The sequence below is a fragment of the Caloenas nicobarica genome, chromosome 31 (assembly GCF_036013445.1).
Source record: "Caloenas nicobarica isolate bCalNic1 chromosome 31, bCalNic1.hap1, whole genome shotgun sequence".
Taxonomy (NCBI): Eukaryota; Metazoa; Chordata; class Aves; order Columbiformes; family Columbidae; genus Caloenas; species Caloenas nicobarica.
In genome coordinates, this window is record NC_088275.1 from 1,352,116 (window position 1) to 1,377,326 (window position 25,211).

Genomic DNA, 25,211 nt, shown 5'->3' on the forward strand with positions numbered 1-25,211 from the left:
AATTAAAGCACAGGGGTGGCTCCCACCCACGCCCCAAAACCAAGGACGCATTTTAGACTCCTCTGCATATCTCAAGGCACTTCCCTACTCCTCAACTCAACAGTTCAGTCTTCACCAGAGTAGAGATCTCAAGGCAAAAGCCCCAAAACATCTTTTTTTTTTAATGGTGACTCTCACCCCGACTGCTCTGGCTTCAATTAAACAGCAATTTCTCCATTCTACAACCTTCCCAGCTTACAACAGATTTTGCTGCCCTCTCACTCTTGTTGAAAACACTCCAAATATTCTCTCTTTTTTTATATAAACACATCTGCTCCTCTTGGATGTGACCTGGGAGCAGAAACACCAATTAATCTGCAACCTCAAATTAACAATCCGGGAGTGAAGACCAGGAAACGTTAAACTGTGCCCTCCTGTGGCCGCCTGCAAGATCATCCGCAGGTTATTTTCTGAAATGACCCTACATTTTACATTCTTTGAAACAGAAAATGCTGAAATGCTAAAAAAACAAACGGTGAAGCTCCAGCTGGCTTGAAGAACAATTTTATCGCTGTTTTTTTTATAACATCAGTGCCCGCGTGTTAAAATATAACCCGGCTGTAGAAACATGTGGCTTCAGATGAGATACGCGTGATTCTTATGCTGTGCAAAGCACCAAGGGCTTTATGAGCAAATGAAGCTTTTTGGCCCCAAGCCCATGGAATGATCCTGCTGATGGAGTTATTATATTTAAGAACAGCGTCTCCATCACCAAAAAAGCTCCATAAACGATTACACCCAGATATCAGAGCTACAGTCCCCGCCAGGGTAACGAATCTCATGGGCCAGGACAGGCCCGTCAGGTTCCTTTCCAAAATCCACCAGGAAGTTTTGATTCACTTTCAATCCGCCTCTTTCCGTGTCCACATCGATCTGCAGCATCACGGAGCCTTCCCTGAAAAAGGGCCAAGAAAACAGAAATTGGGAAGAGGATTCCTCGTTGGTGCATATTCGGGAGGGATTTGTCTCCGTTTAATGTCAAACGGAAAGAACCCCAGATTGAAACTGGGGCTTAGTGGGTCTCAATGTCAGTCACATCGCCTCGGTGAAACCTGCAGCCTCAAATTAGCGATGAACGAGTGAAAAATGACATTATTGCTGCTGAGAAAGGACTGGGAGGCTGTGCTCTGCCCTCCCGTGGTCATCCGGAAAATCATCTCCCTTAATTCCCGCAAATATAAAGTCACGCAGATGCACTCAAAGACAAACCAAAGTTTTCTTACCTGACAAGATCCGGGTAGAACTGCTTGTCCCACCCGCTGTAGAGGGAGGTGCTGACATACAATCTCCTCCCGTCCAAGCTGAGCTGGATCATTTGAGGTCCGCCCGGCACCTTCTTCCCCTGAAATTGCAGCAGAGAACAAGGTGTTCAAGACGAGGCTGAAAAACAGAAATGCCACAGCAAGGAGAAGCAAAAGATATTTCAAAATGGACAACGGTGCGTCAGGAAAACTTACCTGGATGACAAAAGGCTCCGGCTGACACTGCAGTTCCTTGTCTTCCAGCACAGTCACGGGTCCCCCTTTGGTGATGCTGCCCCCTAGAAACACCTGCGGCCGAGGGAAAGTGAGAAAAGGTGTCGGCTCTCAAAGGAACAGGATAATTCTCCAGCCGCAGTAAATGGTCATTTTCTCCTCACCTGTCCCACCAGCCGGGGCCGGCGGGTGTCGGAGATGTCGTACTGGCGCACGTCCCCGTGCAGCCAGTTGCTGAAGTACAGGAACCTGTCGTCCAGCGAGATGAGGATGTCGGTGATCAGACCTTCACAGAAATATTCAGTAGCAAAGTGAGAAAACGGGACCAGCAACAAACTAAACCACAAGCCTGTTGTTACCTTTCAAAATTCTAGACACAGTAGCCTCAGGAAAATATGTTAAGATATGGGTTGAACAACCGCAATCATCCCTGGAAACCCAATGCACATTCAGGCTCCGCCAGCGTTACCGGGACTGTCCCTGAACACCGCGAGCTCTCGCTGAAGGACCCAAACTCCAGGTATTTTTCTGGAGAAATCTCCAGGCTGATGTCGTCACATCAGAAGCATCACACAAAGAACCCAAACAGAAACATATTACAGTGTTCTACGAGGGACGTGTTTGCTATTTAAGGATAAGATTTTGCAAAAAGCGACGCTGGAGCAGGGAACGGGCGAGGACAACCCCCCATTTCTTCCCCAAACACACTAACCCGGCATGTCCGGGAGGAGCCATCCTCGCACCTTCTTGCTGGGGACTTCAATCACCTTCTCCGCTGCCCAGTCCCCTTTCTGCAAAAGGTGCAGGAGAGAACACAGCGTTATTATCGCCGCAGCATGAGCCATGAGGGCTCGGCCGCGCCTGACGGAGGGAGGAGAAGCAAACAGTGCTGTGCAGTGAACAGGTCCTGTCCAGAGATGACACGCAGGCTGCAATGCAGGGGTGAGGCTGGAACTCTGCTGCCAGCGAGAACGTTAATGATTAAACTATGCAACAACATCTCCAACTGCGGTAACGGCAGCAGAACCAAACCCCGTGGATCTCCTTCAGCTTGGGGTCCTGCCTGTCCCCAGCTCACCCTCTAAAACGGCAAGAGAATCGTAGAATCATAGAATCTATTTCGGTTGGAAGAGACCCTCGCTCTGCTTAATCAGTTACCCACGGCTTGTGTGCATGCTGGCATTAGGTTTCCTCTCTGGCACAGTGTTAAAGCTTGGCTAGAATTAGACTGGAATTAAGAGCTATATCTTTTTTTTTTTACCCAAATTCTACTATTCCCTCAGTATCAGCGGGTTTCTGAGATGAGGGTTGAGCTCCTGCATCTGCCGTGGCCGTCAGGACTCACCTCCGTCTTGTAGAAGCGATGCACGGCACCGCTCAGAGCGCACCCGACAAACCCTTCCGCGGCGGCCGGCTCGTGGAGAAACCGAATTTCCAGGGGGATGGAGCCCTTCCCCAGGTCGATGGCCTGGACGAAGGTGCGGGAGCTCCAGTCCCACACGTTGATGTGGCGGCCGTAATGCCCTGAAGGGTCGGGACGGACACAAATCAGCACGGGAGGTGTTTTTGCGATGAAGAATCACTCGTGAGAGTTGAAGCAAACGCTCCCTCACCTCTCTCAACGTCGGCGGGGTTGAATCCATCTGCCAGGACCTTCAGGGCTCCCCACTCGGTGCTGATGAGGACGTTGTGGCGCGGCTGGTACCAGAAATCATAACCCAGGGGCGGCACCTTGTCCCCTTTCTCCCAGTTCCCTTTCACTTCAAAGGTCTCTCCGTCCAGCAAAATAAAGCCACCTGGTAGAAAAAAAACCCCAAAAATGTTATAAGATGTCCACACAGCTTTACGTAAGATTCACAATATATTAATATTTAAATGTTCTAAACACGCTGTAAAATGCAACCCTATGCGTAAGCAGAATTTTGTGATTCTCTTGGACTAAAGCAAACGAAAGCTGGATTATTAAAGAACTTTATCACACCATCATGGTTTTTTTAAGCTTTCATTTGCTCTGTTTCTACTCAAGTCATTCTGATAAATCCATTAGCCCTCCTAGAGTATACGTTTCAATTAAGGGATATCTTAGAGAAGATCCTGGAGGAGTCACCTCTGGTTTTCTTTGCTGGTCACCTTGAATTATGTACATAATATGCATCTATTCAAGGACACGTTTGCCCACCATCCAGAAGAGAGAAACCCTGTGAAGAGGAGCAGGTTCACCACTTGCCACCCGAAGTATATTTCTTCCAAGAGCTCGTATGCTTTGTAACTGAGTAGGTAACAAAATTTACATGCAAGAATCCTCCTAAAGGTTTAAATAGGAAATGCAATCTAGAGTAGCTGGAAAGCTTGAATTTTTGTGAGATAACGAGACAAAGTGGATTTGGGTTGGCAGAGCAAAGACCACACAGCTCACCTGGTAACTCAAGTATTTATTCTACAGTTAAATAAACAGCTGCTGGAATATTGTGCGCACGAAAGAACGGTAAGCTCTTGAAAATGTCTCTGGCTTTGCAGCCTGTACTTTGGGAGCACAAATACTTTTCCCGAAGGGGTTTAATACCTTTTCCGTTGCCAGCAGGGTCTCCCAAGCAGCTGATTAAGATGTCACCGCTGCCCAGACAGTGCGAGGTGTGAGGATGCGCCACATTCCCTTTCCAGAATAACTCCACCGGCTCAACAATCTATTAATAAAATGAGTTTACGCACAGTGACCGCAGAACACTAGCTCCACCTTTCTCCTCTGCCCAGTAGTACAGCACTGCAACATTTATTTGCTCTTCTCAAAAATATAAACAGCAAGAGGTGAACGCTTCGAATCAATTTGTGCACCAGCGAGACACCGACGTCTGCATTTGTGTTAATTAGTAGCAGCAGCAGAAACACCACGTGCAATATTCAGACATCGGCCCTCGCTGGAGCACTAGCAGTTCAGAGGGGGAAAAAAAAAGGGCTTTGAGGCTTGAATGAAAATTCACTGTACGAGCAGAGCCCTTTGGGGGTTTTATTCCACTGCATTAATAGTTAAAGGCTGGCAAGGTTCTGCAGAACTCAAAACTGAAAGACTTTGAATGAGAGTGTTTGCAGGCAGGTGGGCTGGCACAAAAAACCACTTAACAGTTCCCTCACGTTCCACGCTTAGTTTATTTTATCAATAAAATGCAGGAATTTCAAAACTCCCACAAGTTCCTAATGTTTGACCAAAGTTTCCCTAACTGTTCTGGCTCTCCTAACGCGAAGTTGGTCAAAACCTCAGAAATAAAAAGCCAGCTTAAAGTCACCTAAACAGACCTTATGGATCCTGGGAGCTCGCGCGTCCGTTCCCACGTCCACCACGTAAACCCGAGAGGAGATGAGGCTGGGGAGAATGAGCCGATTTCTGCTCTTCGTGGCGTCCCCGAAGCAGCTGCTGCAGGCGTTCCAGCCGGAGTGATGGAGCTCGTCCTTCAGATTGGGCATGGGCAGGCGGTGGATCACCTGCAAAGTCAGAGCCAGGCTTAAGATTCAGTCTGCTCGAGCTTTTTTCCCCCTAGGCAAAGAGACGGGTCTTTGTGTCGCAGCATAAATTAATAAAGAGCAGAAGGCAACTGCTGTTTGTTATTCAGGGAGCGGATTCAGCCTGAGACACGCAGAGCTGAAGCTGCAAAGTGGGAGAAGTTGGACGTCACAATTCTATAAATGCTCTACGCTATGAAATTAATCCAAAGCTTTACAAGACTCTAAGGAGACACCAAATAACGATACAGAAGGAAAACAACAGAAAAAACGTCCCTCGTCCACGTGCTGCAAGTCTCTGACTTCACAAAATGCACCTGGTTGTAGCAAACTGATGTGGTAATTCACGCTCTTGCTTCTGATTTTTTACTTTTCCACCGTATAACTAAGAAAAATGGGAAGACTTATAACGCCTAATGTGTAGAATTTCCCAGACATCCTGTGTTAGAAACTCCGTCTATACTCCTGACACACCCCGAGGAAATACCACCTTCTAGAGCTTAATACTCGCACTCGGTATGAATCAGTAATAATGTGATTAAAAGGGCTATTAAAATATGAAGCACAAAAATGCTTCGGTGTCTCTCGAGGTGCCGGCGCCGCTCGACACGCGGGTACCTGGCAATAGTGTGGAGATTTGGGGTCGACGTCCACCGTGGCCAGGTAGTCAGGCTTCTCGATGCCCGTGTTCCGGTAGATGCAGGGCAGGTACACGATCTCCTCCCGCGGACCTTGCAACGCAGAAATCTCGTTTAATGCACCCAATTTTTACCAAAAGCTGTGGTTCGCTTTAAGAGAATCTTCCCCGGATTTCACCTCTCCGTTAAGTCGTTATTTCTCCTCAGTACTTCTATCTCCAATCTATAAAACTGAGGCTTTTAAAATATATCAGAGGCCTCAAGGTGAAGTTTGGACACTATTAAAAACTACAAGGTCTGAACCCAGAGCCCCTGCGGTTTAATGGTAACAGAGCTCGTGTGCTGTGCCCAGAGTTGCGTGCAAAATGGAATCAAATCTCTTCACATATTTAAAGTCTCCTTGGCCTTGCTGATTAATGAGCTGCTCTGGAAGGCGTCTTAGTCTTCACCTAATTTAAAACCAATTCCTGCTTGGCCTGGATTTAGAAAAGATGTTACGGTACTTGCCTTTCATGGCGTCCAGAGGAGTCGCGTATCCTGGACCGCAGGCTCCGCATTTTGCTGATTGGAGAGAAAAAAAAAAAGTCAGGCTAATTTCCGCATTATTTTAAAGCGCATCTCTAAAACATCGGCTTTGCATTCAGAGAATAACAAATCTCAGAGCCCGTTTTCACGCTGCCGAACACCCGCACGTCCCACTGGCTCTAGCGGCAGTTACTCCGGTTTCTGAAAATATTCACATTATGACAGCCCGTGCTCAAAAAGAAAAGGAAAATTTGGGCCTTCATTTCAAGGAGTTTGGATCCCAATCAACACCGAAGTAAAAATTCTGTTGAACCAGCCTCACACGCAGCAATTTCTACCGTAACGCGGCCAACAGACGTGTCAGGATTGCATCAATACATTGTTGGTTGGAATTAAGACTTGTTGGCTAAAATTAAGGAAACCTAACCCTGAAATATTGCTCTAAGGGGCAGGTACAACCTGTTGCACGTTTTTGGGCTAAACTGCCAGCGAAATCTCTGCCGTTCTGGTGCCGGGAGCTGCTGAGCCATCCCACGACTTGACACGCTGCAGCTTCTCAAAAAGAGTCGCTTAGCACTTCAGCTTTAATTTCCCGTTCTTTGTGAAACATTTTCACGTGGAAACACAAAATATGAGGTTTGCTTTGTTCCGTTTACGCCCAAGCCGTAATTTAAACTTTCTTCCAATTTTCTCAATCACCTAAATTAGCAAGAACTCGGCGCGCGTTAGACCGCAGCTTCATTAGCATTGCAAACGCAGCTTTCTGCGGATTACTCGGAGAAAAAGATGATTTGTGCCAAATTGTTTTCCAGAGAAACCACCCAGCAAGATGATGAACGTTTTCTGTTCCTCCTCACACGCACATTCTTCCCTCCTTTCCCTCTGACCTTGTTCAAACACTTTTGTTCTGTTCTGTTTGGTCTGAAGATTTCGGCGGGTGAGGCCCTTCTGTGTCAGTTGTGAACACAAAATCCCGCTTTTGTCACGAAACTTTGACTCGTACCATCTTGTAGCGACACGCTAACAGGAATATTGATGCTGCCATGTTAATAATCCAGGGTTAAAGATGTTCATGTGGCTTACGGTGGATCCGGAAGGTGCTGGTGCGGTTTGAACACCCGTCACGTAAACGTGGTTTGGAAATTCCAGCGAGGACTCAAAGCATCAAGATCCTTTTTTCACTGTGCGTCTTCCACCGTTACAGGTAAATTCTCTTCCCATCCACCTTCGTCTTCCCAAATCGATGGCCGTTCCTCCATCGCCGACAGCTCATGTGTGAATTTTACGGGGTGAATATTCACGTTTGGCTTTCACTGTTCGTTGCACCGTTTTCCTTTTTGCACAAATGAAGTCACGGTGAGCCCAATCCCTCCTCACTCCTGTGCGGTTATCTGTATATGCACGCCGAGAGCCGATAAAAATATCCCTGTTCCTTTTGTCACTGCTGCCTACAGCCAATCTCTAACTATATTCAGCCTGGAAAATGAGGTTTATAGGTTTCTGACAGGTAATAGCATTGTAAAAAAACATAAAGTGCCGTTTCGGAGTAAATTCACCAACTATTCACACTGAGGGATTCCTTGATAGTTTGGGTTTAACAGCAGGAAAGACTCTGCTTTTTATTTGTGGGGTTTTATGGCAGCAGAGTTCTTCAGCCTCTTCATGAAGAAATAAATGAGGCACCTCTGTTGAGAGCTTAAGTTTAGGTGGAATAAGCCCGATCTGGGCAAGAAATTACGCAAGCGGACTTTACCGATCCATCCCGTTCTTGAAGAGCAGCCCAAGACTCGATCCTCAGTCACCACTGCGCCGGTTTTTACGCTTTAAGGCGCAGTATTTAATTTAGTCCTCACACACCGCCCAGCAATGTCTCGCGCGCCGCCGCCGAAACCGGTCACGAAACTAAAACTACGGTTTGTTAGAAAGCGGAGCGACACGGACATAGTTTCCTTCGTACTGTTACAAAAGCGCAAGGAGAGAAATGTTTGCCCCAGGGTGCTAAACCAGACTCGTTTTTGCTGAGTCACAATTCTTGGTTTTGTCTGTGGAATAAGAGGGTTTTTTAAGCAAGGTCCATGATCTTCCCTGCGCTGCGAAATCAGTTTAAGCGTCCACCGTGCAAACGACACAGTAACACATCAACACAAAAAAACCCCTTCAGTCTCTTCCTCCGTTTCCTGTCCGCGTATCCAAAAATGAAAGTCCTTAAAAACTACACGCCCTACCACAAAAATACAAGCAAAAAACTTCAATTCCAGTCCTCAGTTTCCCAGGAACCTTCCCCAGCGTCACTCACAAACAACCCAAGTCCAAGTGCTTATTTCAGTTTCTATTACAAACACCGAGGTACTAAAAGAGACATTTAATGGTGGGATAGAAGGCGCCGACCGACAGCGTTAAAGCCACTTATTTAAAACCACGGGGGTTTCAACAGCTTAAAGACATAAACCCTTTAACAGCTGGGGAAATGCTGAGCTTCAGCCACGCGTTTCTCCTTCCTGGGCACTAACGAACCCCCCGCTAACGAGTCTGAAGGGCGGCAAAGAGCAGCGGATCCCTTACCCATGGTGATCAAGGGCTGTCGGCTGGATGGTTGCGCAGGAAAAGCCGCCGGAGGGTGATTTATAGAGGAGCAAGGGGGCCGGACCGGGAGCCCCTGCCAAGGGGAGGATCCAGCACAGCTGGGGCTGCGCGGGGACGGGACGGAAAGTCAGGATAAAATTCAGCTTTCCCAGCTCAGCGGGACAGAAACACAGCAGAAACGCGGCTCTCCAGGCTTGGATTCTGCTGAACTCTCCCTCATCAGAATTAGTCTGTTATTTCCCAGTCTTTTTTTTTAAAGGACGGTACTTTTTGCCGGGCGACGTTACTTCTGTCATCTGCAACACATTCTTGAGAGAGGATTTTACACGTTCTACAGCCCTGTCCCACTTCCCTGCCTTCCACAGACAGCAGAAAAACCAAACGGTGCTGAAACACTACAACTACTTAGCAATTCCCTCCATGAAGCCAAGAGAGCGTCAGGGAGACCTAATAAACAACCTAGAACTAACCATTTCTTTAGATTTGTTTAGTGAACGGAGCCTTTTTTTCCCCGAATGAGACAAACACAGTCCGTTAACTTCTTCATGCCGCTAAGTATTTTGTGCAAGCTTTCGTGCAAAAGTGTCGTTCTCTGAATTTTGTTCTCAACACTCCACGGCTGCAGAAGATGGAAACAGGGCTGTACTAAAAAATAAAACGCAGCTCTTATTAAAATAATTAAAAACCGGCAAGCACGGGCATCCTGCATCGAGACGTTAATCTCAGTGAAGCGTTATCACCAAGTTCCCAAACATGCGTTAGCAAAGCGGAGAGCTCTTATTGACACATCGATCCCAGTTCTTCCAAGGTGGTTCTAATAAAAATTCTTTATTTTCAGCTTTTAGAGCCTGCGCTGGGTCTGCCAACGATTATGCCAATTCCTTTGATTACAAGCAGAATGGAAAAATAAAGGGTAAGCTCCCGACTGAACTGATGTCCTACGCGTGACATGCTACAGCGCGTGGAATTTGGGTCTCTCATCTTTTACTGAGCGTCCTTGTAAAAAAAGCACCATCAAGAGAATGAATTATAGTTATTAACCATTATAAACTGGATGACGCACGTATCAGAAAGTTCATATAAGACACAAACCAGCTGTAGCCTGAGTTCAAGATTATTTCTCTACGGCCCTGGAGAAGTTTCGACCTTATGGCCCTTTTAGGGATGACTTTTTGATTCTGTAACGTGTTTGCAGAACTGAGTGACCCACAGTTCTGTGTTCTGTTCGTAATACTTGTCCTGCAGTCACACAAAGCGCAAAACCCCTTCAGGAGCAGGATCAGGACCTTTGCGTCGCACTCGTATTTTCATTCTGGTCGTATAACTAACACAAAGAGCAGCTCTCCTCCCTCTGAAGGCATCTCAAAAGAGGAATAGGAGACAAAAATCAGAATTTGAATGTCAAACAGGACGGTGATTGTCTGAAACTCACACGGCAGCAGGTCTGGGTGCATTAATTGATGTGGAGTTGGCAAAGGGATCATCTGCAGCACACATGTCGACAGCGCCTCGGAACCACATCGGTGTGTGCAAACCACATTATTGTTCTTTAATTGTCACATAAAACAGCACGTCTGTACCGCAATTCCATCAGTGGCCAGAGTTAAATACCTACATGCGTAGAAATGAACGAGGCTTTTGACAACTTTCAAATTTCACCACAAATCTCACGACAGATCGCTGGCAAAACCCACAGTCGGGGGATCAGAAAGAATCAGTTTTTATTTTAAGAGGCGATATGCTAAGCCTCGTGTTTACGGCTTGCTGCTGAAACCAGGACAAAACCCCACATGTTTATTATTTTTAATAACTTCAGAATGTTCAAAGCAATTGCATAATGTGGGAGAGCCCGATCGTTCACTCCAAGGTTGATAATAAGGACGTGACAACAACCAGATGTTTGGAGAAGCTGCGAAGGGAAATCTCAGCCGGGATTTGACAAGAGAAACAAACCCCTGATTAAAAGGACAGACATTTTTATGGCCACAACAGCTTCCTGCAGAGAAACATCTTGATCCCGGGCCAAATCCTGAGTCCTGGAGGCCTCTTGCTCCGGTTTTATTAAGACCTCCCTTGAGCGGGTTTCTCCTGACGTGACAGGTCGTTTGCCTCAGTAATTAGCTCACGTTTTACAGATAATCTTGCCATTCCTTCAGGACTGGTCCACCTGGGTGTTGTGTTTTAAACCATACGTATTTCACAACTATCCTTATTCCTAAAGAAACAGAAGTTTCCCCGAGCTTTCCTCCTGCAAAAATGAGAAATAACTCACCGATGTGTGATCCAGAGCAGCTGCGTTTTCCCTGTCATTAACATCACCCCAGTCCAGTACCTGCAGAACACACACTGGACACGGACAGAAGTGCCCTGGGGAGTTTTGACGGTTTCTTTTTTTTAACTTTGCGTTTTTACCTGAGCTCTAAGACACGTCGCATTTCCAAGCAAGGAAGAAACCAAGTTTGGGATTCGCAGGTGGCTTTTTCAGCGGTAAACACACCCGTCAGTCATCAGTCAGGAATAAAAAGCTCTGTTGGTAAATCCTGGCTGCTCTTGACACCTGAATTCCACTTACAAACTTCACCTATCCCATCACTAGCACTGCCAGAGCAACTGGCTGTTGTCCCCTTTCCTTAAGGAAAAAAATCACTTTTTTTTCATGGCTTCTACTTCTAGATTATATTTTTTGACAAAGCCAAGTGAAAATTGCTATTATTCTGTTAAATAATTAAATAACGCTCCATCTAAGGCAGAGGCTGCAAAGCGCAATCAGGAACACAAACGCCTACCTGGCGATAACGATGTTTGTTATTATTACCAGTGGCACAACCAGAGGAGAACGTGGCCCTTTGCATCGCACGTGTACGTGATTTACAGGCGGCAGAGCCCGGTAAATGGAAACACGTCCCCGCAGCAGCCTGGCGAGTTGTGCAAAGCAGGAAGAACAACTGGCAGCTCCTGAAGACCAGCAGAAGAAAATTAATGCGCTTGTTTAATGAGCTACAGAATCATAAATCACCTTCTAGCGGCACACGGGTGCCACAGCCAGGGGCTCCGTTCGGGAGCACAGCACTTCCCAAACTCACAGGAGTTCTACAGATACGTAAAGTAACATTTCAAAGTATGCTGAGGATACGTTAACTCTAAAATTAATACTTGTATTTTTGTTAAATATGTTAGCAGTTAATAAAAACCTGCATTATCCATTTTAACCGCATTATCTCCTGTATTGCAGGCAGTTAAAAGCCGTGCGTTCCACCAGCCCTCAATTATTCACAGCAAGGAGTTCATTATTGAAGATATAATCGCAATAATAAGTTCATTATTAAAGACACCAGCCATGTGAATTGATGTGAGGGAGACGTGGAGTCACTGACTGGACAGCGCAGGGGACTCGGATGGCACCGAGCCACAAACGTACTTAAGCAAATGTGCAATTTAAGCATTTATATCGCTGCCTTGATGGTATTTGGATTCTTTACACACTGAAGTTACGGAGAGGCTTAAGCAAAGCCGTGACAGCAAGGTGGACAGTGCAGGAAACCTCCACAGAACCTGCGGAGACGTTTATGGCAATTTAATCCTTCGCCTCCCTCTTGAAACCACCTCCGAGGGATGAAACCTGTGCTGGGAATCTCACAGACGGGACACAAAATGTAGCAACAGCTTCATCAGAAAGGCCCCTGATAATTTTTGGACCTGGGAAGTCTCTGGTCACTAAACATCCCTCGGGTTGTCTGCGGACGCGGCCACCAAACCCACATTTGGGCGTCGCGGTGGCTGAGCACGTCCCGTTAGCTGGGGTTCGGTCCCGGACCCACCTCAGCTGTTCCCACCTCGCCCGAGCAAACCCACGGCCGCCCACAGAACCTCGCAGTTGAGGCACCCAGACCTAATTACATTAATAACCTCGTTACCCCTACACCTGCAGCCGGCAATACTGAATCCTCACCACACCGCCAACCTACGGCACTACCGGGCCCAAAATGCCACAAACGCCACCAAAGGCGACAAGCGCCGCAGATGCAGGTAAGGCCAAAGCGACACCTGCTACAGGAGGGGGGATTGGGCTGGAAACCACCGACGCTCAGGCCAAGCAACCACCTCCTGGGCCGGACTCCACCGGGCCCCTCAGCCTGCACCGGCCCGGGGCGGGGGCGGCCGCCCCCTCAGCGCCCACGAGAGGCCTCCAGCAGGGCCCCCCCACCCGCCTCCTCCCCCGGGGCAGCCCCGAGGCCCCGCAGCCCGCGGGGTGGGGGGGGGTCAGCGCTGAGGAACGGGCGGAGGCGCCGCCGCTCCCGCCGCCATTTCTCCCCCGGCCAAACCCCAGCCAGGGCCCGAGGCAGCGGCTGCGCCCGCCTCCCGCTGACGTCACCGCGCCGCGCACCAATCCCCGCTCCTCCCTGCGGCCCAGAAGGAAATGACGTCACCGTATCCCTCCGCCGGCCAGGTCCCCCTTTTTTTTGTGTGTGTGTGTATGTGTGTGTGTGTCTGCGGGCGCTTCGCGCGTGTATCAGCCCGCCGGGCGCGCTTTTTTTTTCCTTTACTCTCCTGAGGGGACACACACACACACACAGACGCAGACACACACGCCAGTCCCGGAGCCGCCCCCCCGCGGGAACAAGCGCTAATACCTCATCGTTCTCCTCAGCATCCCGCTCGGGGCTCCCGGGGGGGGCTCATGCCACCTGCCCTCCCCCGCCGGCCGCCTCGCCCCGGAGCCCTGTGAGAGCGAGCGGCTGAGGCGGCGGCGGGAGAGCGCGGCGGCGGCGAGGAAGGTGAGGCGGAGCGGGCCCGTTATGTGGGGAGGGATAACGGGGGTGGAGGCGTTGGCGGGCGGGGGGGTGGGACACAGACGACACCGCGGCGTTTGGCGACCGTTGGAACCGGTTCGAACCGCCCGGGTCTGAGGGAGAAGAAGCGGGGGGGACAAGGCCGGAGCGCGCCGTACACAAAGCGGCGGGAGGAGGAGGAGGAGGGAGGGCTCGGGGCCGCCGGAGCGGGGGACGGGGAGGAGCCGCGGCCGCGGCGGCTCCCGCTGGGCGGCGGGATGTGGCCCCGGCGGGCGCTGAGGGGAGGCGGAGGGATCCGCTCGCACCCCCGGCGGCGGGGGGCGAGCGGGCGGTGAAGCGGCCCCACCGGCAGCTCCCTCCGCTCTGCGTCCTGCCCCCCCCGCCCAAGTCTCCCCGGGGACACCCCGTTAACGCCGGCGCCCGGGGGAGGGGGGGGCCGCGGCCTCCCCATCCTGCCTCCCCCTCCTCCTTTTGCCGTGGCTGGTGCTGGGTGGGCGGCCATGTTGGGCACGGGGATTATTTTTCTCCTTTTTCTTCCTCAGCCGCCAGGATCCGCCGAGGGTGGGTTGCGCTTTGCTTCTCCGGAGAAAGGCCCTTTCTGCGCCTGTTTTAAGGCTGGGGGGAGGCTCTGCCCACCCCCTTGGAGGGCGAGGGAGCCCCCCTTAGCCTGGGCCTTGTCCTCGGCGCCTTCCCCGTCACCCTCTGGTGATACAAGGGGTGTCACCCCCCTGTCCTCAGCGCCTGCCCCGTCACCCTCTGGTGATACAAGGGGTGTCACCCCCCCCGTCCTCAGCGCCTGCCCTGTCACCCTCTGGTGATACAAGGGGTGTCACCCCCCCTGTCCTCAGCACCTGCCCCGTCACCTGGTGATACAAGGGGTGTCACCCCCCCTGTCCTCAGCGCCTGCCTCGTCACCCTCTGGTGATACAAGGGGTGTCACCCCCCCTGTCCTCAGCACCTGCCCCGTCACCCTCTGGTGATACAAGGGGTGTCACCCCCCCTGTCCTCAGCGCCTGCCCCATCACCCTCTGGTGATACAAGGGGTGTCACCCCCCCTGTCCTCAGCGCCTGCCCCGTCACCCTCTGGTGATACAAGGGGTGTCACCCCCCTGTCCTCGGCGCCTGCCCCGTCACCCTCTGGTGATACAAGGGGTGTCACCCCCCCTGTCCTCAGCACCTGCCCCGTCACCCTCTGGTGATACAAGGGGTGTCACCCCCCCTGTCCTCGGCGCCTGCCTCGTCACCCTCTGGTGATACAAGGGGTGTCACCCCCCCTGTCCTCGGCGCCTGCCCCGTCACCCTCTGGTGATACAAGGGGTGTCACCCCCCCTGTCCTCAGCACCTGCCCCGTCACCCTCTGGTGATACAAGGGGTGTCACCCCCCCTGTCCTCGGCGCTTGCCTCGTCACCCTCTGGTGATACAAGGGGTGTCACCCCCCCTGTCCTCAGCGCCTGCCTCGTCACCCTCTGGTGATACAAGGGGTGTCACCCCCCCTGTCCTCAGCGCCTGCCCCGTCACCCTCTGGTGATACAAGGGGTGTCACCCCCCCTGTCCTCAGCACCTGCCCCGTCACCCTCTGGTGATACAAGGGTTGTCACCCCCCCGTCCTCGGCGCCTGCCCCGTCACCCTCTGGTGATACAAGGGGTGTCACCCCCCCCTGTCCTCAGCGCCTGCCCCGTCACCCTCTGGTGATACAAGGGGTGTCACCCCCCCTGTCCTCAGCGCCTGCCCCGTCACCCTCTGGTGATACAAGGGGTGTCACCCCCCCTGTCCTCAGCACCTGCCCCGTCACCCTCTGGTGACAGCAGAGGTGTCACCCACCCCTGCCCACTGCCCCAGCACCTCTCGGTAGCTGTAGAGGGGAAGCTGTTGGGTTTATTTGTTGCCCTGGGCTCTCCCAGTGCTTCCCTGTCCCCCCCCACACCCACAAGAACTGGATCGCTCGCTACGTCACTCTGTGCCCAGCACACCTGCAGTAAATCCCTTTTGTGAGCTTGCGGAGATACCCCACGGCTGATCCTTCCGGCTGGAGGTGTTAAAAATGAGATGTTTGGTATCACTGAGGCTTTGGCCTGGCTCTCACCGGAGTCCTGCTCTTCTGGGGGACTCCAGCTCTGCTGCATCTCGCTCTCGGCTTCTCCCTCTTGTAGAAAACACACGCACAGCTTCAATTTGTTGAACTCGGTGGCTGCAGCTGTCACCGAGACATTCCAAACGGGGCAGGAGCCAGTGGGCGCAACTGGGGGTGTGGGACAGCGGGATCTGTCCCTTCTCTTGGGCAATACTTTGCGAGGGTCTGTGAATTGTGCGTCTTCCCCGCTCTGGTTCTCCGTGGAGAGCGTCTCGTAGCTCCAGGGTGCTGCAGTTGTTGAAGACGAAGCTGAGCTTGTGTGCCCGTCTTTTCAGTTGTGTCATTATTAGCGTGTATAAGGCTGTCACTGCTTTAAGCTCTGCCTGGCCACGGGCTCTGCAAACGTTCTTACAGTTGGTTTTATGGGTATATACGGTTCTGTTGTTTGCGTGCGCCGTCCCCGCAGCTGCTCGGGTACCGTCGGAGCCTCCAGCTGTCTCGGTGCCACCGGCCCTGTGTCCACGTTGTGCCGGCTGCTCCACAAAGAGCGTGGCGCAGAAAAGTCGCTCCGGCCGTGCTCTCGGGCTCTGGCACCGTCAGGGTAGTCCTGTGCTCGGAGACAAATAATCAGAGAGCGGTTTGTTTTCATCGCTCCACTGTGTAAACTTCAGGGTAGATAACAATCGTCGTAATGGGGTGCGTAATAATACATGTTAATTAGCAGGCATCGTGCACTTCAAAGCCTTTCGTAAAACATACAGGGCTGTAAATTGTGGCGTTTGTAGGAGATGTAAATGCCTGTTGGGATTATTGCAGCGCCCAGCAAAGTCGAGTCAACCACATCAGTCGACAGCAGGTGAGTTTCCTTTGGCCTGAAGGATGGAATGTGGAACTCGGGCACTCGGCCTGCGTGGTGCCGCTTGCCTCCGCTCTTCTTTTGGAGGTGTTGCTGGTGATGAGCGGCCACAGAAACACCGATGAAACCATCACCAACCTGTGTTTTCATCGCTGCGATTGTATCGGTTTCAGGCCGTGCCGGTTGGTCATTAAAAGCCGCAGAGGAGCGTTCTGTTTTTCTCAGGGCAGGGGTTACAGCGTGTCTTGACAGCAGAAACCTTATCGGAAGATTCGTTTGCATTTGGTGTAACCTCATTGGGTTTTTAGGTTCTTAAAAAGTTAAGAGATGTTCCTCGCCGTTAGGTATGGAAAGTAAGTGAGAAAACAAGACAGCAAGTAAGTGAGAAAACAAGACAGCGGTTCTGTTGGGAATGCATGTTTGCCCAGGGAAGACATAACAGAGAGAAGTGGCTGTTCAGAAGGAGAATTTGGACAAGAGAAGTTGATTTATGCATTAATTTCTGTCCTAAAGCATGATTGAATCATCTCCTCAGGATTATTTGTAGGTCTCTTACAGGCAGACCCTTGATCTTATATTTTAGATTTTCTTTTCCGGACTGTCAGGAGGGGAGGAGGTTGTTTTCCAGTTGAGTATCGATATCACTATAACCACATCACAATTAAATCTTCGGTGGCCAATCCAGACCGGCGTAAAACCTGACAAACCTTGGGCAAGAAGGATGAAGGAAGTTTATACAGTTGGTGCTGAAAATTAGATTTTTCTGGGCTGCAGTTTGTGCTAAAATGTGTTAATCGTGGACTTTTGGGAGATGCGAGGAGCATCTTTAAAGTCCATAAACTATTTTCTCATCGTTTCCTCAACTTCCATTTGGTCCTTCATCGCTAATAATCACCAGAGCCCGTGTTTATTTCTGACTATGTGCCCTGAAGAGCGGCTGTGGTGCAGATGGTTTCACACCGTAGGCAGCACCATGATAAGAACCCATTTATTTATACTCTTTTTAATTAAAACCCGAAGAAAACGAAGCTTATTTAGGAAGAGCAGCACGTCCCGTCACGTGCGTTTTGAAGAACACCGTGAACGGGTCAGTAATTCCAAGTCCTTTTCCAAAAGAAGTGTGTCTATCCAGCATGTGCGTGTCGTGACTTGTGTCCGATAACCAAACGAACCCGTAGCTGCAGAACATCTTCTGGAGAGGATTCCGAAACCTCTCGGGACCCGCTGGCCTCTCTAAATTGGTGAATTTACCGGGTTCAAACTTGCCTTGTGGTCGCCGAGTCCTTTGTTTGGTGCCGAACCGGGGGCCAAGCGTTTGTTCTGTTTGAAGATCGGAGGTGCCCGCGTCTCCTAAAGCGGCGTCCAGCATTCCGTCCTTTCTACCTGTTCGCTCCTTTTCCATTGAGAAAATAATGACAGTCCGTGGGGATCGCGTCTGGTATCTCTAACTGCGCGAAAGCAGTTCATTGATAAACACAGTTGCATCGTAGATTCCAAATTTCGGTTGGAATTAGAAGAGGGAATTTTTCTTTTTTTTCAGTGGGGCATCGGAGAAAAGGATCCAGGGGAATCTGGTCGGTTGTACGTGAATAAAAATACCCTGATTGTCGGATTTCCCTGGTACCTGAACGTCTTCTCCCATTTCCCAGCTGAAGGGGAGAGAAAACACCTTTGGGGCTGCAAGGTTTTATTTCTTGCAGCGTCTAGAACACTTTGTAATTTATTATTTTTGGGGGGGGGTAAATTTTTTTGGCACTCATCTTTCAACCGAGCATCTGCCAACTGTGCGCTGAAGAGCTAAATGTAGAGTATTTATCATTGGGATTAATCATTTTATTGAGCAAAGGCTTCTTACATACAAAAATATTCCAGATCAAAGCTTTGCAAAACAAAGCTGTTACATGAGAGAGGAGAGGAGACATTTTCTGAGTTCGGGCGATGCGAACAGACGAAATACTATGCGCATAATGCAAGTTAGTGTCAAAAGCAGCTTGTAACTCCTGTCTCTTTAGCATTTTGTCTTTGCATCTTTTGAATAATGATGAGGTGTTGAATAATATATTTCTTTTTACAGCGTGTGCAAAAGGCTTCCCCCGTAGTTCTACCCTCCCGGGCAGGCGTGTGTATGTGATTTAATTAATAGAGCAGGTTATTTATCCTGGCTATTTATAGCTGCCCATTGCCGGCGCGTCAAGGCTGGATCTCGTCTGCCCGGAGTAACATGATTCTGGATAAATAGCGATGGGGGGAGCGTCGCCGGTTCCAGCTTCACCCAGGAGCCGTTTCTAGATGTTTCTGGGCAGGGCGAATATTGAAAATCACCAAGATGTGGCGATGGATCAGTCGCAGTGGCTGTCGGTTCAGATCTGGTGTACAGATTCTGCTTGTTTTTATTATGCTAAGGGCTTCTCATTGGAAAAAAGTTTGTTAACGGGCAGAGAAAAGGATAGTTGAGGCTCTTTGCTTCTTGCTTTGCGAAGCAGATTTCTAGCGCAGACCTGGACTTCAGGGCTTCATTGCTTGGAATTCTTACCGTATCTCATTCCAAAATTCTTTTTGTCTTTTTTTTTTTTTTGGTGTGTGTCTTTCTTTTAATAGAAGTTTGTGTTCCGTGAGCGAGGGCTGGACATCGTGAGTTTGGTTGCTGACCGGTAGAATCAGTCGCCTAATTTCACCGCACACCATTTCCCACCTTTGAGAGAAGGTTAATACCGTTTTTCGCACGCTGTAGGTCTGCTGGAAATGCAGCAGCTGGAGAACGGGAGCTCTTTCATGCTTCACGTAATACACCTGCTTAATTGGATATTAGGATTATTACAATACTCTGGTTTTCTAATATACTAATGTGATTTCATTTGACGAGTAAGAGACTTGATATTTTTTTTTTTTAGTTGGCTATTTTTTCTCGTTGATTACAAGATATTTCACCGAGGCACATGTTTCTGCGGAAAGCTCAGCGGGTACATTGAAACCACTGCTTTACACGGGATTTGGCTAATTTGAAGTTTGTCAGACCGGTTTCCCAGTGATGGTTTCTCCTCTTTTCCCATTGCAGGATGGCGGACACGGACCTTTTCATGGAGTGTGAGGAGGAGGAGCTGGAGCCCTGGCAGAAAATCAGCGACGTGATCGAAGACTCTGTCGTTGAGGATTATAATTCAGTTGAGAAAACTGCGACGGGTAATTTCACTGTTTTAATCTGGAATTCTTCCCGTTATCGGTGTTCAAACGTGAAGGGAAACGGCAGGGATTGGTTCCATCCTATCCACTTATTTGAGAAGTTCTCGGTGCTCCACACTAGTGGTTTCTTACAAGTGGAGAATGGATCATTTACATAGCGGATGATGCTTTTTCTTTTACAAAGTGCTTTAATACGTTACCAGCGTTCAGTGGCGAGTGGTTTCGGATCTTCTGGCGGTTCAGAAACAGGCAAGGAGGTCGGGGGTTTGCAGAATTGTATTTCCCGTGCTTTACCTTCCACAGCAAACAGCGAGATTCCAACCAGTTTAGTATTTATTTAACCTGTGATCTAATCTCTTTTCGTTGGTTTGGTTGGTTTTGCTTTTACTCTTTTTCTTTGTTAGTTTTTCCTCTTTTCCGCAAAGGGAAAGATACGTAACTTTGATGTTTGGTGTTTGCATTTAAAGTGTGGATCAGAGTGCGTTGTTATCCAGTAGTTGTGTCAAATTATGAGAAATTGGGGCTGGTAAAAAGCAATAATTGCCAGATAGGAAGCTTTATATTTCTCATATGCTTTATAATCATTCCACTAAGTAAAGATGCAAGGCTGATACTTTCTGATTGTTGATTTCTGTCCGGGTTGGGCCATTTAGGCCTCTTAAACTAATTAAACCCCGTGATGAGCATGTTGCGGTTTGGGCTAAACTAAAGTCCTGCTTTGGGCTGGGACGGAGTTAATTGTCACCGGGTGGTGCTGTGTTGTGGTTCTCGGGTGAGAAGAATGTTGATAAGTGGTGATGTTGTGGTTGTTGCCGAGCGCTGTTTATAGCAAGTCAAGGGCTGCTCGGCCGTGTTCCAGACATCGTGCCCAGTACAGAAACTGGGGGAAATGTCTGGGGGTGGTGACACTTGGGAACTATCGATTGAACAGAGAACTGTCCTTAGACTGCTGAGAAAAACCTGTGAATCTGCCAGGTGTGTGTTGGACTGCTCGGGAGGAGAGGGAACAAAATGACCTTTACAGATGCAGCGACTTCCCAAAGAGGCAGAATTTACGACTTGGCAGCCCAGTTGGCTCTTTTAACATTGTCAAAACAGAGCATTCAACACCACGGGGTCAGCTGGATGGTGCGGGTTATATCGGTGCTTTTCGGATCTGCCGGAGTGGGAATAAGCTCTGGACGGGCTGTCGCGTGGCCTTTGTCCTTCGCTGAGCGGCACACCTGGAAATACTCCGGGACGGATGCTGGTAGGTGAAAAACTCCGCGCCCACAATGGGTTTTAAACACCTCCAGTTCCTGTGGCACGGTGAATTCTCCTCTGGAAGGCACCGACGCAGCAGAGAATGCTCCAGGATCAACGCAACCACAGTTTGTTCAGCCCACGGCGTGGCCTCTTCTTCCCTGAGTGTTGGATTTGAGTCGCTACCAGCTCGGATGACACGACTTGGCCTTGCAGGGGAATCCTTTGTGGCCCGACGCCAGCGAGGATTTGGAGTGGCAAAGTGCCACGGGGACATCTGTCACCTCTGCTCTCCCTGCTGGCCCCGTAACTGAGGGTCGCATCCCGGTTGAAGTTGTGACTGCGGAATGCTCCCGAAATGAGCTGCGGCTGGAGCAGGCCCAGCTTTCGACAATCTGGTTTGTACACTCATGGCTGTCGGCTCGCATTTTGTTTTACATTAATTAAAAAGACTTACAAGCTGAGGCTGAAAAAGACCCGTTAAATCTGTCCATTCTCCCAGTGCAAGGTTTTGCTTTGTTTTATTTCCTGCTAGGCTGTAATTCGTTTATAAACAAGCCTGGAGACCTAAAATTTATCCTTTTCTTAAATAGCAACATCCATGTTGGTAGAGAAACGTCTGAAAATACAGAAAGAGGATTCCAAACTGGACATGGAAGGATCTTTTCACTTACCTTTTCTCATCTTTCTGCTGGATCGGATTTTTTCCCTGCAGATTAGTTCTAAAATGTCTCCAATTACTGGGACATAAAAGGAAGAATTACTGAAAGCTAAATATATTTGAAGTGACGCTCGGCCTAATTTTTTTTTCTTTCCTTAATTTCCTTCGATTGCTTTTAGCTCTACCTGCATCCCACTCAAACCAGTTCTTTCTTATATTACATACATGTGCATAGTGAGCTGATATAATACAAATATGTGGATGAGCCAAACCTTGTGAGGACGGACAGCGTAGAGGAAGGAATTGAAGCCCAAATAAGTACCCTGCTCATTTTCTGGACTTGAGTTTCATCCCAACCGCCTCCTTCATCCTCTCCGCTGCTCCTTTGGATTCCTCCCCTGCTGTGGGTGCCAGCAAACGCTGCCAGGAGCTGGGAGACTCCTCTGATCTCTGTTTTGGTGCAACATGGGCCCCCCCTGAGTTGCCAGAAGCAGTTGGGCAACGTTCCGGAGTTGGAATTGCCTCGTTCTGTGCAAATATTGCGAGTCTGCTCCGGTTGGCAAGCGAGAGTGTGTGGAACTGAGAGCGCACGTGGGACAAACGGGATCCCGAGTCTTTTTCAAGCAGGGTGTTTCACTCTTGAATCAAGAGAACAAGCACTTGGAACCACTCTAAGATATTCTTATGACGCAGCCTGTATCCACATCATGACTTCAGCATCAGCCAGATGTTTTCAACCTCTTTTTTTCCCCTCTTTTTGTTCCGGTTGAAGTTTGTCTGCTGCTGTGGGAAGGTTCAGTCCCATAGTCCTCTTTCTGTCCCAGGACACTGAAGATAACTTCAGGTTCCATGTGAATTCTCCTGACCTCGGTGAATGGCAGCCTGTGGGTTCTGTTCAGAAATATTTGGTGTGGCTGTGCCGCTGCTGCGCGTCCGGTGCCAGGGCCTCAGTTTTCCCAGTGTCTGCCAGCAGGTGAATTGTTACTTCATAGTTAACGAGACTAGAAAAAAAAAAACCTTTAACTCCTGTGGCCGTGTTCAAAGGGCACGTAGGAGCCAGAATAATCAGTGTGTGAGGTTGCTCGAGGCGAAGAGATTTGAACAGCTCGTTCCCAAGCAGCTTGGCAAGCCCTGGGATAAAGATGAATATTAAAACTACATAGAAGGGTTGGATAGTTTCACAGGTTTACTTTGAAAGCACGCTCTGGAAAACTCATTCAGATTCTGGAGACTAATGTTGCCGTCTGGGAAAGGGCAAGTGTAGAGCCTTGCGTCTGGGTAGGAACAGCCCCGGGTTCCAGTATAGGTTGGGGAATGAGCTGTTGGAGAGCAGTGAAAAGGGAGCTGGGGATCCTGGGGGACAGAGGGGTGAGCATGAGCCAGCACTGGGCCCTTGTGGCCAGGAAGGCCAATGGGACCTGGGGGGGACTAGAAGGGGGGTGGTCAGTAGGTCGGAGAGGTTCTCCTGCCCCTCTGCTCTGCCCTGGGGAGGCCGCAGCTGGAATATTGTGTCCAGTTCTGGGCCCCTCAGCTCCAGCAGGACAGGGAACTGCTGGAGAGAGTCCAGCGCAGCCACCAAGATGCTGAAGGGAGTGGAGCATCTCCCTGCTGAGGAAAGGCTGAGGAGCTGGGGCTCTGGAGCTGGAGAAGAGGAGACTGAGGGCTGAGCTCATTCATGGGGATCAATATGGAAAGGGGGAGTGTCAGGAGGATGGAGCCAGGCTCTTCTGGGTGACAGCCAGTGACAGGACAAGGGGCAATGGGTGCAAACTGGAACACAGGAGGTTCCGCTTGAATAGGAGAAGAAACTTGTTCGCGGTGAGGGTGCCAGAGCCTGGCCCAGGCTGCCCAGGGAGGTTGTGGAGTCTCCTTCTCTGCAGACATTCCAACCCGCCTGGACACCTTCCTGTGTAACCTCAGCTGGGTGTTCCTGCTCCGGCGGGGGGATTGGACTGGATGAGCTTTCCAGGTCCCTTCCAACCCCTGACATTCTGTGGTTCTGTCATTCTGCGATTCTGTGACTGAGCAGCCTCTTTACCTGCCCAACGTGACTTGTATTTCTGTTTCCCTTCCAGCCGGCAACCCCTTGGTTCAGCAGAGTGGGCAACCGCTGCTCCTGGCCCAGAACGCGGCGTCGGGACTGGGCGCCGTGGTCACCCAGCCCGTGCTCCGACCCGTCACCCAGCCCGTGCTGCGGCCCGTGCAGATCATGCAGAACGCCAACCACGTCACCAGCTCTCCAGTGACCAGCCAGCCCATCTTCATCACCACCCAGGTGAGCGCAGACCATCCGCTGCGCTCGGCCATGCAAGACTCTTCTCTCTTTAGAAATAATCAGGTGCTCGTTTCAGCTTTTCTCGTGCGCCTCAGCAGATGTTGCACTTGAGCTGAAGTCCGGTGGGGTTTATTTGGTTTTATTAATTTATGGAGATTTAGAAATAGCTCTGGTTGGAAATAGTTCCCAGTCGTTTTGTCGTTGGGTCTCACCTGGGGAAACTGGCCGCGTTCTGCACCTCGGCAGGTCTGGAATGCCCTGCTGGACGTGAGTCTGTCTGCTCTGCGGGATCTTGACCTTGCCGAATACTTAACTACTTGGTTTTATTTCCCCGGGGAATATGGAAGTCACTTTTGAAATGGCCACTGGCTTCTTTAAGTGTTTGCCTGGCAAAGCACTCCCACAAAATGAGTGTCTGTGTTCACCAGAGCCCCCACTTTAAAAAAAAAAAAAAAAGTTGTATTTGAAGGTTGCAGCTTTTTCTGTCCCTACCTCTGCTTCCTGTATAAATTGTTTAAGAGCTGGGAGAAGATTTCTGTGGGTGCTAGTGCTGTAGGGTTTTTAAATTCATTTGGTTTTCAGGGTAGATAGCTCAGATTGAAAGTGTTTGAAATGAGCTCAGTGTGTTAACGCTAACGGGACTGTTTGACTGCAGGGGTTTCCCGTGAGGAACATGCGGCCTGTCCAGAACACGATGAACCAGGTTGGAATTGTTCTGAATGTACAGCAGGGTCAAACAGTGAGACCCATCACCCTTGTCCCAGGTAAGGACTGGAACAAGCCAAAGCCACACTTGTCTTCCTTTTTAAGAGTACCAAGGATTAAAAAAATATATATATATGTTTGAAATCTATATTTCACCTGCATCCACGTTCGGCTTTAGTCTGCTTGGGAAGTGAAATAAGGCGCTGAACTCTTCAAACTTGGGGATTTTGGGAGCTCAGCAGTGTTGGAAAACAGGATGCACTCAGCTATTAGCATGCAAGGAATGCAATTAGATAACTCGATCGCTGTGTTCATTTGTTTCTGAAGCCCCAGGTACCCAGTTTGTGAAACCGACGGTCGGAGTTCCTCAGGTGTTCTCCCAAATGGCCCAGGTGAGACCTGGCACGACCATGCCGGTCCGGCCCACCGCCAACACCTTCACCACCGTCATCCCGGCCACGCTGACCATCCGCAGCACCGTGCCACAGTCCCAGGCCACACAGCCCAGTAAGTCCCCTCCCAGCACCACCGCGGGGACGCGGCCCTTTGTAACCCAAAGAAGGGAAGAAACGCCCCGGCAAAGCCGGGAGACTCATCGTTTCACCTTGGGAAAGGCAGAAGTTGAGTCAGAACTCCTGGGTTCTGTTTTTGCCGCTGTCACACGCTTCATCTCT

General features: G+C 50.0%; 2 protein-coding genes across 7 annotated transcripts in view; one reads left to right on the forward strand and one right to left on the reverse strand.

Annotated features, from left to right (window-relative positions):
* On the reverse strand, positions 1-13,468 carry LOC135999987 (methanethiol oxidase-like). Of its 4 annotated transcripts, XM_065653607.1 has the most exons (13): positions 12,670-13,105; positions 11,542-11,710; positions 6,155-6,208; positions 5,628-5,740; positions 4,806-4,991; positions 4,078-4,198; positions 3,128-3,310; positions 2,860-3,038; positions 2,227-2,305; positions 1,679-1,800; positions 1,497-1,589; positions 1,263-1,381; positions 2-934 (listed from the first exon to the last, which is right to left on the reverse strand). In XM_065653607.1, exons 3-13 carry the CDS (start codon positions 6,159-6,161, stop codon positions 772-774), a joined length of 1,365 nt encoding a protein of 454 aa, XP_065509679.1. In that variant the 5' UTR covers positions 6,162-6,208; positions 11,542-11,710; positions 12,670-13,105; the 3' UTR covers positions 2-771. The 4 variants fall into 4 exon arrangements, with proteins under 4 accessions (XP_065509681.1, XP_065509679.1, XP_065509680.1 ...); XM_065653609.1 differs by lacking the exons at positions 11,542-11,710; positions 12,670-13,105 and adding an exon at positions 8,735-8,780 and having other exon boundaries at positions 1-934; XM_065653608.1 differs by lacking the exons at positions 11,542-11,710; positions 12,670-13,105 and adding an exon at positions 13,387-13,468.
* Positions 13,445-25,211, forward strand: part of POGZ (pogo transposable element derived with ZNF domain) — a 21,991-nt gene continuing 10,224 nt past the window's right edge. For 2 of the 3 annotated variants that reach the window (XM_065653601.1, XM_065653603.1), the window contains exons 1-5: positions 13,445-13,530; positions 19,530-19,654; positions 23,633-23,832; positions 24,488-24,596; positions 24,865-25,044. In XM_065653601.1, the coding sequence (XP_065509673.1) occupies positions 19,531-19,654; positions 23,633-23,832; positions 24,488-24,596; positions 24,865-25,044 (613 nt within the window). In that variant the 5' untranslated portion in view covers positions 13,445-13,530; position 19,530. Of the gene's footprint in view, positions 13,531-16,388; positions 16,475-19,072; positions 19,179-19,365; positions 19,435-19,529; positions 19,655-23,632; positions 23,833-24,487; positions 24,597-24,864; positions 25,045-25,211 lie in introns of those variants that run through there. The other variant, XM_065653602.1, reaches the window with a different exon arrangement.